The sequence below is a fragment of the Haliotis asinina genome, chromosome 4 (assembly GCF_037392515.1).
Source record: "Haliotis asinina isolate JCU_RB_2024 chromosome 4, JCU_Hal_asi_v2, whole genome shotgun sequence".
Classification (NCBI taxonomy): Eukaryota; Metazoa; Mollusca; class Gastropoda; order Lepetellida; family Haliotidae; genus Haliotis; species Haliotis asinina.
This window is the reverse complement of record NC_090283.1, coordinates 79,821,492-79,833,660: the sequence shown is the minus strand read 5'-3', so window position 1 is coordinate 79,833,660 and position 12,169 is coordinate 79,821,492. Positions and strand designations below refer to the sequence as shown.

Here is a 12,169-nt window from a genome sequence, read left to right as displayed (position 1 = left end):
GAATGTTTTTGGTCACTGGATTGTCTGGTCCAGAGCCGATTATTCACAGACTGCCATCATACAGCTGAAATATAGCCGAGTGCGGCGTATGATTAAACACACTCACTTACAAGACAATTAAGATGGTTTGCTCCTGGCGCCATAAACATGGTTGCACATAGGTGCAATAATAATAATAATAATAATTGATGGTATCTATATAGCGCTCATCTCCGAAAGGACACTGCACACTTCTCTCTAAAACAACTGGATGAAGAAGTACACATGCAAGGAAAACTTGTTTAAAGAAGAATGTTTATAAATCAGTCTTGAATGAACTTAAAGAAGGGGAATTGCGGAGTTCATTTCGAAGAGCATTCCAAACTGAGGAAAGAGTATATTTGAGAGAGTGCTGTCCTGCTGAATTTCAATTGTTCTTTGAGATTTATAACAGTTTCTCACTAGAGGAGCTGCGAGTTCGTAGAGAGCTCTCGGGACAGGTATGGCGGTAACGAACCTTCAAGATGGCGAAACACTAGTGTTGCAATCTTGTATTTGCATGGGAACATGAAAAACAATGCCAAAGCACATGCTGCAGCATGGAGGTCACATGATAGTACTTCGTCTCTGCTGTGCTCGCTTGAGACGAGCTTAACGTCAAGAGGGAGACCAAAGAACACTAAAGTGATAGAGCAACTTACAAGACTGACTCCTGCGTCTTCAGTCAGGTATGTCCTAATAGAAGCACGTCGGAACATGTAGATGTGCTTATAGAGACTGAGTACTATACGGCAAAGAGTGACCTCTTACATAAAACAATGCTGGAATTCTAGGGTGATTTAAAATGCCTAAATTGTAACTAAGAGCGGAGTAAATAAACTCACTAACAGTTAGAGTATAGAAGAGGTATGCTTTTACGGAGTGTTGCTAAGGAGCACATGTCCGTGTGTTTCCATACGTGTTCAAATGTCAGTATAAGGTCATAGGTTGGGGGAAAATGACCACCTGATCACGTTTGTAAAACCAGTTCCTTCTTTCTAGCATATATCCTGTAATATCTACTATGTACGTTATGAGCCGAACAAATCCTGTGTTAACATACAATGTACATTTAACGCCTCGACTACAGAAGGTTTTATCGGTCTCTAATGCAGCAGGGAAATGTGTATCAAAGTGCACCAATATATTCAATGGTACACTTGTAAAAATATTTGTTCCAAAGACTACTGAATAAGTGAGTCAAATGGAATGGACATGGGGGGTGGGGTGGGTGTGACTTTTAACGCCTTTCAACAATATTGCAGACAAATAGCGGCAGTCTGTATACATTTGAGTTTCAGTCTGAATCTGGACGAGAAAATCACGTGGTCAACAATCTCCGCAACTGGGATACGATGACCTGTGGGTCAACCAAGTTAGTGAGTCTACCCACCGGATACCATCAGTCGCCTTTCACGACCAGGGTTGCTGTAGACCAATTCTAACCCTGGCCTTCTCTTTGAGTGAGTGAGTGAGTGATGTGGTTCAGACCATCAAGGCTATACTGGGGCCCCGATAGTGTCCGAGACAATAATCACAAACAGTGCCCTATTTTCTCAGGACCACAGATAATGTTTGCCAGATCAAGGATGGGGGTTACGTTCGTATGATTTTCTGTAAAATGATTGCTGCAGAGGGATAATAAGCCAAGGTCATATAATTACGTCTGAAGCAAAAGGAGTTTGTGTTAACACAAATGGAAAGAAAGATAAAGAAACAAAAAAGAACACGAAATACGTCAGCCTCGTCAGCAGTTCTGTAGACTAACACAAAGTGGCCGAAATATACACACATGTGTATGATCAATCCTCAGATCCTAAAGTCTCTACATGTCCTAAGTTTTCTTAGGTCACTACATATGAGAGGTAATGAGAATGGTGAGTGAGTGAGTGAGTGAGTGAGTGAGTGAGTGAGTGACAGAGTTTATCTTTACGCCGCAGTAGGCAATATCTCAGCTATATTGCGGTGGTTTGTACATAATTGAGTCTGGGCCAGGCAAGCCAGTGATCAACAGCATGGGCACCGATCTGCGCAACTAATGTCAACGAAGTCAGCGAGCCTGGCCATCCGATCCCGTTAGTCGCTTCTTACGATAAGCACGGATTACTGAATATCAATATTCTAACCCGGATCTACATAGGTTGAAATTGGAGAAAGTGAAAATGGAGGTATACATGTTTCATGAACAGTATCCACTCGGGTCTGCTAAGGAGACATGGCGAGGAAAGGCTCACGTTTAACTGCCTGTCGACACTTCATCTACACAACAGAAACACGCAAACTGCTACGGCAAAATGATAAATAGAAGCGAACTGTTTTTGTTCGCTTTGGGACCGAGAAGAATCAATGGAAGCGTATGAATCTGGACCTGAGCTTTACAAATGGCAGGAACATTCAGCTGGAAACATTTAGCGACAAGCATCACAGCAAAGTAAAGAGTTTTCACGTCTTTGTTCCTTAACCCTAATCGATAACAGTACCATCCCAGTTGTCCTTTTAAACCTGGTTTCTGGGTTTGTTAAACCCGCCTCTAATGTACTAAGGTTTTCTTCTGGGGAACGTGATCCTTAATTATTTACGGCTACAAAGCCGTCAGAAATTCGAGACGGGAAAGTAAGATATACTTCATAAATACACAGCAGGACACGGCTGTGTCGAAGTCATGGTTGTGTCGAAGGAAGTAGTCGAAGTGATTAACCAAGTCCGTACAACTTCGAGCAATCGTTTGCGTGTAAGTGGGGAATCGAATTTGGGCGAGCAAACTCTTTAACCACTAGGCTACCCACCTTCCCAGACTGTTCTGAACACAGGAACAAAGGGCATCGTCTTTAAGACAGCTGCCGTGGTGCACAGTGAATGTATAAGGTTTGCGCAGCTATCAACAGTATTCAAGCAATATCATGGCTGTTCATCGGGGGCACCCGAAATGGGCTCCACACGTGATACGCATGTGGGGAATCAAGCCCGGATCTGCAACTTGTATCCTTAAAGATCATATATAGAGAATCTCACGCACGTTCAAATATATCAACACGTGTAACAAATATCCGAGGCTTGCCGTGGATATTTTTACCTTTATCAACGAGTGTTGATATAACTGATATCAGTAGACAAGAGGGTGACTCGGTCGGTTCCAAATGCATTCCCGTGCTTCAAATACTCAATAACGCCCGGAAATTTGCCAACACATGATGTTTATCTCCAAATTGCATCTCTGAACACAGCACTGCCATTAGATTTACAATGTCATAGCATTTTGACGTCATAACATTGTCAGGACAGTACAAAATCTACTGTCAAAACAATATCTCCTAGGAGATATCGTCTGATCTCACATAAGCGATATCTCCCGTGGACCACTGTTTTGGATGATAAAATGACGCTGCCTACAATATTTATGTTTTCCCATTGTGGGTATTTACTCGTGACAGTATATTTATGTTGTTATTTCAGCCAGTGTCTAAAACACTGACGGCTCGGTGGAGCAGACAAGCCGGACATGCAGATAAATACCATCTGTCAAACGTCAGAGCAGTGATCTATCATTCCGCCGGGGCTCCCGTGTAGGAACGTTGGTTGTGAACATTGGTTGATGATATGTGACAGACACTAGCACAGCGACGTCCCTTGTGAACCTCAGCCTATAATCGCACTATTTTAATACCGAATGTGTGCATATTTAATCTGTTTTCATGCGATAACGCATAACACAAAGGTCGTGGCCGTGACTCGCTTTACTGCCACAAGTCGGGTAAACCTCGACTTACAACTCTCAGCCGTTGTATACGGATTATCACGCGGATGAGAAAAATGCACACTGGATAAGTTCAAAGAATATTTTTGAGATTCTTACACGATGTTTTCGACCCAAACGTTCGTGATTTCGACTGAAACTTCTCACTGATGTTTTCTATTCTGGTTTTTAACCAGTCACGGAAAACAAGGAGTAGGCAAAAAATGGTCTTCAGCAACCCACGCTTGATGTAAGAGGCGCCCAACGGGATCGGGTGGTCGGGATAGCTGACTTGAGTGACACGTCCATTGTATCTCCAGTGCTCGTGATGTCAATCAGTGGATTGTCTAGTCCCGATTCGAATGTCAAACCGCCGTGATATAAATGGAATTTTGCTTAGTGTGCCGTTACATAAGTTAGATAACAGGTAGCTGAAACGGTTTCCTCATTAACAGGTGTTTAAGAAACGTGAACCACAGACAAATGATAACTAAACCCGTTCTTCCATTCCTGTCGAGAGGCCTGATTGTTTCAACACTTTCCTCTTTAATCACAAAGACATACATTTTCCAGCATTTGAAACAGATGACAGTAGAGTCTACCCAGCACATATCTCATTTCCACACTTAACATACTACAATGAGTGAGTTGAGTTTTACGCCGCACTCAGCAATATTCCAGCTAAATGGAGGCGGTCTGTAAATAATGTAATCTGAAATAAGACAATCTACTGGTCACCTGCATAGGCATCGATCTGTGCAACTGGGAACCGATGACATGTGTCCACCAGGACAGAGTCTGACCACGTCATCCCGTTAGCCGCCTCTTACGACAAGCATTGTCGCCTTTTATGGCAACCATGGGTTGCTGAAGCCCTCTTCTACTCCAGATTTTCACGGGTCTGAGATATTAAACTGCACACAAGGATGTAACATTCCACGTGTCTGTCGTGGACATCAAACTGCCCATTATGTTCCCTTGTGTCCAGCAGCACTGTCAGGAGCTGGTGTGTGGTCTGGAGTGACACCGATGTGTTCCAGGGCGACACTATAACATTAGACGTCGGGTTGAGGTTAGACGCTCGAGGACAGACTCTGCTGATTAGGCTTTACAACAGTGGAATGTGTTTGATGCTAATTTGGATTTAAGCATAATGATGTTAAAGGTCTTAAGCCTATTTGTGAGTGGGTAGGGCACAGAAAGCACTGCGTATTCGTCACATTTGAATATGTCTGGGGTATAAGCTGCTTATATCAATAGACAGTTTTCAGATGGTAAAGGTCTCTTCTTGGAGAAGTGGTTTGTATCAATTGTTTGTCTGTAAATCAATGAGCCGAGGAAAGCTAGTTTATTTGATGCACAGGTATATCTCGCACAAGAAAATAAAGGCCGAATATTCTTTGGAAATTCATATTAAGCAATCTCAATCACGGTAAATCTTGGAAGTCTTGCATCTAGACATTCCAGCAGCAGTCACGTCTGAACGACCTTTCATTTGAGCGTCCCGCACAAAATCAGGACAGTTACAATCAGAATTTGTTTTCTGATCATGCAACCTTGATTGCGGTTACGGTCTGGGTGACTCATGCCGTCAGAATCACCGTCTATCTCCCACATCAATATACGATAAACAGGTAAACAGTCAACACGTTTCAAATCTGTGGTAGATACTCCCACATAATCTAGGCTGGTAAGAGGATATTCTCGACTGTTATCCTGCACCACTTCTGAATAAATTCTGCAAACATCTTTTCCAACGTATTCTGGAATGGCAATCCAAAGTATACAACCTGGATTTGTCAACTGAAGTTGGTCAGCGCAAAGTCCTCTGACGAGACCTGTGATAGCATCTAATCAAATCAAATAGTTAGTTTAGCGGTAGCAAGAACTAAGATCCGACTTTGCAGAAATAAACGAAGTTTCTAAAAACTGTCGACTGTACGCTAGCGTCTACATTATCAGCAAGAGTTTATCACCAGCAGTAGGTGGTGGTGAAAAAGCGAGCGTATCCTGCCCCATCGGCGGCGTCCTTTACAAATACATGCAAAGCCATACGAGAACTATGTAGCTGACGTATATGAGTACCATAACAATTAAGTATGTGGGGCTACTGCTTCATTTCTTTGTCACTACTCAGCATGATGGTATATCTATGTGTATATCAGTGTAGACGTTCATGAACTGACGGGGTGTTATATACCTCAGTCACGAGTTGTGAAAGTTCTTGCTTTTGTTTTTTCCTCCGAGGAGCCATATTGAAGGTGCACGGACCTCGGAGAAGACAATTTGAGACCATCTGTATGAACACCACAGACATAGGGTTTCATAAAACATATTTATGTAACAGACTCAGAAGGTGCACCAAAAAACAAGAATTGCATATCTAATTTTTCGGGAAATGTCACTTCTCTTCTAAAAGCGTACTCCAACTAACGGGTGTTTACATACGTAGCACATAATCGGCATGGAAGCTTCTGCCCGTGTCGTGAAATACTATTTCGTAACCGCTGAGTTAGTTTTGGATATCTGGAGCAGAAGATTACACGGAGTTCCGTGACTCTGCATACACGGATAACACAAGTGACTTGGAAACACATCTAGGAGACTGATAACACAAGATAACGTATACAATGATTTTGTACAAAGTGATTAGATCAAATGTACCTCCAAGCAGCCATGTTGGAAATGCGCGGACTTCGGAGAAGACAGCATCCAGATGTACTGTATGAACATCATGACCTTGTTATAAAGAAAACAAGTCACACAACAGATTTAGTCTGCGGAGAGAGCAAGGGATTCATGTCCTCTGATTCGGAAAGCAAATACTCGTGTATTTCGAATTAGAACCACACAAATAGTATTTATATACTTTAGCAGGGGAGATGTGTGCAAGAATGTTTCTCTCACAAACATGTTCACAAGGTGCGTTGAGAGCTATCACACATTATCACATAGGGATACGGTGGAACTACGTTATCAAGTACCTGTATTCAGTTTAAAACTCCGTTAATCAGGATGCTTGAGTTACCAGATACATACTTGGAATAGCAGTTTTACAGATAAACGAATCGTTTGGAAGGATTAATGTATTTTTGCTTATATAAAATCATCGGTTGTTATAAGGACAGCCATAACGTTTGTCCTTATCTATATAAAATATCTATAACATGCATAGCAACTTACAGTATTCATGCAGACTAATCGACTGACTGTAAAGAGACATCCGGGATGCGCCCCAGGACAAATAGGGGTTGTTTTGACATATGCAGATGAGATTAATTATTACACTTTTTACGAAAAGCGGAGATACTACTTGTCATAGGCACTGTATGTGAAAATTGAAGCTGACATTGCAGGAAATTAGTTTTGTACCTTCAGATAACGTACTGGATTAATTTTTAGCTCTTAATAATATATATCTACAACCCAAACTGGTGAACTGTTGCAGTACACTATACCGGTATAATCAGCTTCGTCATACACGTCTTGCAGCGCTGAATGTAACTAATACATGCTCGGTCTCCTGCAAGAGTATTCCCCAGATAATGGCGGACGGTGTACATCGTGTCTCATAGTGTATTGTAGAGCTTTAGGGCTGGGTACACACATGCCAGCTGTGCCAAGCTCACTAACCCACCACCTACTGGCGTGTGTTGCAAGGTCAGAGCACCATCGGGGGAGGCGGGGACCTCGGTGTCATGTAGAAACCAGTCATTATCCTCCTGAAGAAATGACATCGAATTACCGTAAATAATGAAACTGTGGCGTGACGTTTAATAAAGTGGAAGCTCTCAAATCCGACAGCCCTCTAATCCGGCATGCTATCAGTATCAACACTGGAGTTTGGTCACGGCAGAAACTAGTTCAATTTTGATCATCTACACACCCTCTAATCGGGCATTGTTGGCCGTCGCACTGCATATATTTTGAAGGAAAGGTTTTTGTAGGCGACAGATATGGAAATATCGCTGTTTGAGTATGAGTGAGTGAGAGAATTTTACTTCCCACCCCATCTAAACGGGCTGGTGTCTTTTTATTTCTTTGTCAGCGACAGGACAATCAGTTATCTTAAACAGCTGAATTAGGGTGTGGGAACAGCTATACTGATTGGGGTGAACATGACGTCATACATCTAACTGGCCATGATGTGACTGGGTACACGAAGACAATACGTTATTTGGAACCGTGTTCTTTCGGGGTGACGTAGACCAGTGGTATGAGTGTTTACTTGTCTGGGATCAGGCAAGTCTTCTCCTGCTGTTAAAGATGACACCAACTGGCATACTCTTTAAAGACGATATGAAATCAAGTGAAATATGTTCGGCATGTCATCACAACACATGCACAACACAACTTAACATCGTTCTTCTCTAACAAGCTTGTATTTATCATTTCCGCAAGTCACAACAATCGTTAAACTGCTTATCTCAATACCAGTTTCAAGTCGACAATGTTTCCCTCTTATACAGACATTCTAATTCCTATGTGGACATGCTTATCTGCTCGCTCCCGGTCACGACCAACCCGTCCGGGTCCGTGCATTAGTCAACGCTTGCTTAACTCCTGGAGTGTGACCCCGGTAATCTCGGACAACCTTGAAATGGTTGGGTACCTTTTCCTTCACGCTGGTGGTAGAGCATGTTATCACGAGTCCGCTTATACCATGCCGTGTCTATACATGATCCGGCGTCAGCTTCTCACAACACATCCCCGATTTACGCACACCCTGGAGATGATGCCCACGACACTGTATCGCGGTCACGTGGACCTCTCAGTGTACACTACTTGTTTCATGCAATCACATGGTACAGTACTACTACCAGCGCGCTAACATGGTACAGTACTAGCATCAAGCACTTACGTGGTACAGTTCTAATACTAAGGCACCCGAATGACACAATGCATGTATCAAGCACGTACGTGGTACAGTACTAATACTAAGGCACCCGAATGACACAATGCATGTATCAAGCACGTACGTGCCATATGCACGTGTCCAGGCACGCTCGTGGTACCGACATGCAAACTCGAATGTTTATATACTGCATGCGGGATAAACACAACAATGAGGCACCCCGGGACATTACATAACCAACAGCAGGGGAGGTTCGCTATATGGATGCACAAACAAGTGATCTGCCGGTTGGATTCAGTAGACCCGCCATTAGGTTAACTCTCTGCTCGTCACTGAACGGCTAAACGCTACGGCCATTTCCCGCGCTACGTCTGTGTGTACTCCCACTAGGACCAGACAAAATCTTGCTGTTCTCCGGGATTATTTTTTAAGGGGGCGGAAGCAAGCCCATGGGTAAATGTGTTAACTTTGCTCGTCACGCCGAAGAACCACCCCACAGCAGGACCCGGCTGTTCCCCATTTTCATATTATCGGAATAGAGGAATAGAGGCGTAAAGCAATTCTCATTTCTATATTTGTCAGCACATCTTCTGTGTACGTGGGTTTTACCAAAGGGTTGTGTCTTAGATCCAGATCAGCTTGGTCTTTAATCCCACATGAAGCCACGCACCCACGCTTTTACACTCGCTTAAACTTAATGTCCTCATAAAAACGTAGAAACTGAAAGTAGAATGATTCATTTCAACAGTGTTTTTAAAAAGGTACAGATATTATTATGACATCTCGTTTATTGTTGCCTTTGAATCCTACACGTCATAGTCAGTTATCAGAACGTGCATTATGACAAATCAAACTTACTTCAAGTTATTGTGCAGAAGTATAGGAAATGTTAACTATAATACGGTTTGTGTGGGAGGAATTACTGGATCACTGGGATCTCTTCAATCCACGGGTATTTTCAGGTCGACCCAGCAACACGGTGTGACTGGAGCGAATTGATTCCACATTCGGACCAAACATTCAAGTGATTTCACATACATTACAGAAACTGGGTCTGTGTTGGACCTTAAAAGATTTGACACGTATATAGTATACATATCCCCAGTCGACGACAGGGCTAAACCAAATTCTGTTTGAATATCCCGGGGCCCCTTCCTGTGTGACAACGCACTACACGGAAACGGTCAAAAGTCGTTTGACATTAAAACTGTCACACAGTGCTCCATTTCCGATGAAGTTCTCTCCGAGTCTGAGGTGTCGTCACTTTCGCTGAATGTCACCAGTTCATGAGAACTAATATTGCAACACCGAGATCTCTCCCCAGGGTCAGTCTCGCCAACTGTCTGGTGGTGTTTTGGGTGGTGTTCGCTGTATCAGTCGTATGGATGTTGGGAATTGTCTGTGTGACCGGCATATCTGGAGATAACGCAGAGGGATGTGGGTGTACTGGGGAGGGTGGATGGAGAAGGGGCGGGGATATAAACGGGGAAGAATGTGTGGGTCACCCTGTTTGACCTACTATAATCCTGTCAACTATACACCGCTCACATTACTCGTGTATGGTGTGGGGGGTTGAAAGTGGCTGAGGTCATAATGTAGGCGTGGTTGTTTTTTTCTCTATTTTATTTTATTTTATTTTACTTCATTTTGGGGGCTTGGGTTGGGGGTGGGGTGAAAATGACACCCTTCTTCACCATCATCATTACTAAGGCAGTGAAAGGTGGGTGTGCACGGGGGCACACAAGGTATGATATTTTGATATTTACATTGCAACATACTAATTTGGAATTTCGGTTGAGTCAAACATAAGTAATGAATTGGTTTTAACGAGGCTGCAGTTAGGTGCCTGAAGCCCCCACAGGGCGTGTTTACTAGTGACTATTCTCTGACAAGAAGATCAGAGTTACAAGACCCCTACCATTATGGGTTCAAATCTCTTGGGTTCCTCTAAGTCCTACACATGTCCGTGAGACCCGTTCCTCCCACCTCAAGTTCATCTACCCCGATGAAACCGAAATACTGTCCACTAAGATGTGAACCCATACTCACTAACACTGAAACACGAGGTGTGTAGGAATCACAGAGGAGTGCAAGCTGAAAGTGAATGTCCAGGAGGTTTAGCAAAACGTGTCTGTCAGCTTGAACCACCTGCCATGTTTATGGTTTAATCTGATCAGGCTAATTGAAAACTGGAGACTATCTGACAGTGATGAAGTATCGAGTTTAACTTTGACACGACGATGTATTGCAATTTCTCCCTGCGGTGTCCACGCGACGCTCACTGTCGCGGCAGGATGACTGGATTTTGACATTTTAAGGTGCACATACGTTTTCACGTACAGCTTGTTCAGGGTATCTGATAAAATATGAGGTAATATCGGACTACGCCTAAAAGCTAGTACCCGTGGTCGAATACACAGACGCAGTCTCTCTCTCTCATTTATTAACTGTTAACAGATCATGTCACGACTGACTTACACGAGTTCCTTGACTCCAGATAAGGTGGTGGGCGTTGCCCCTGTTCGAGTACAAAATACCTCGTTACGCTTCACTAAAGTTGGGTCTGCTAAACGTTTTCGTATTTCCCTGCTTATTCATGACCGAATTCCTCTTGAAGCCACGATATTGAGTAATATTGATTATCAATCACACCTGACGACTGTGATGATTGCGCGAGACAGGTGATGACAACATTGTCCACGAGGTGTAATATAGTGATATGTATAACGGTAGTACTTACCGCTGGTGCGAGGGTAGCCATGTTGGGTTAAGTATGTAAAATCCGGTATATGTACACAAGTATTGAACGTGGGGAGCACAGGCGACACACTTCAGTCCACGACGAGTGAGACCACACTGCAACAGTTTTCTGACGGCAAGCGACACAGCGTACACACGACCTTGAAGTATCAATGAGGCCCGCAATGGTGGGGCCTAAAAAGCGCCTCTTTTATATTTTGTGGTAAAAATCGATAGAGTGACTTGTGGCTTGCGTGGAGTTGTGCCTGCGCCGATCATGGGTTTCTGAATTGGAGGAGAAACGCTACACATCGTCAGTAACAGACTTTTGGATAATATCCAAATACACGCACGGTTCGGTCAGGACTGCCCGAACATCCCTGAAGGATGCACGTATCGGCTTCGGAATAATGAGTTCGAATCCTACATTCTTACTATGATCTTTTGTCTACAAGCAACTTCCTCAATTTGCAACTTTTCATCATTTATAAATCAGGTCACAACTGGCCTTCACAACTTAAGCGTGTTCCCCTTATGATCCGGTTACAACTAGTCTTCACTACCTATGCATGTTCCCCCTGAGATCCGGGTTACCATTGGTCTTCACTACCTCTACGTGTTCCCCTTGAGATCTGGGTTACAATTGGTCTTCACAACCTATGCATGCTCCTCTTGAGATCCGGGTTACAATTGGTCTTCACAACCTATGGTTCACCTTAAGATCCGGGTCACAATTGGTCTTCACAACCTATGCGTGTTCTCGTTAAGATCCGGGTTACAATTGGTCTTCACTACCTATGGGTGTTCCCCTTGAGATCCGGGTT

At 43.4% G+C, this 12,169-nt stretch overlaps 1 protein-coding gene across 1 annotated transcript in view; it reads right to left on the bottom strand.

The window, feature by feature from the left end:
* The window catches only part of LOC137281953 (annexin A11-like), a 57,668-nt gene extending 46,159 nt beyond the window's left edge, over window positions 1-11,509 (bottom strand). Inside the window, exon 1 of the mRNA XM_067813691.1 lies at window positions 11,347-11,509. Within this exon, the coding sequence (XP_067669792.1) occupies window positions 11,347-11,367 (21 nt within the window). The 5' untranslated portion in view covers window positions 11,368-11,509. The remainder of the gene's footprint in view (window positions 1-11,346) is intronic.
* Between the last annotated feature and the right edge of the window lie 660 nt (window positions 11,510-12,169).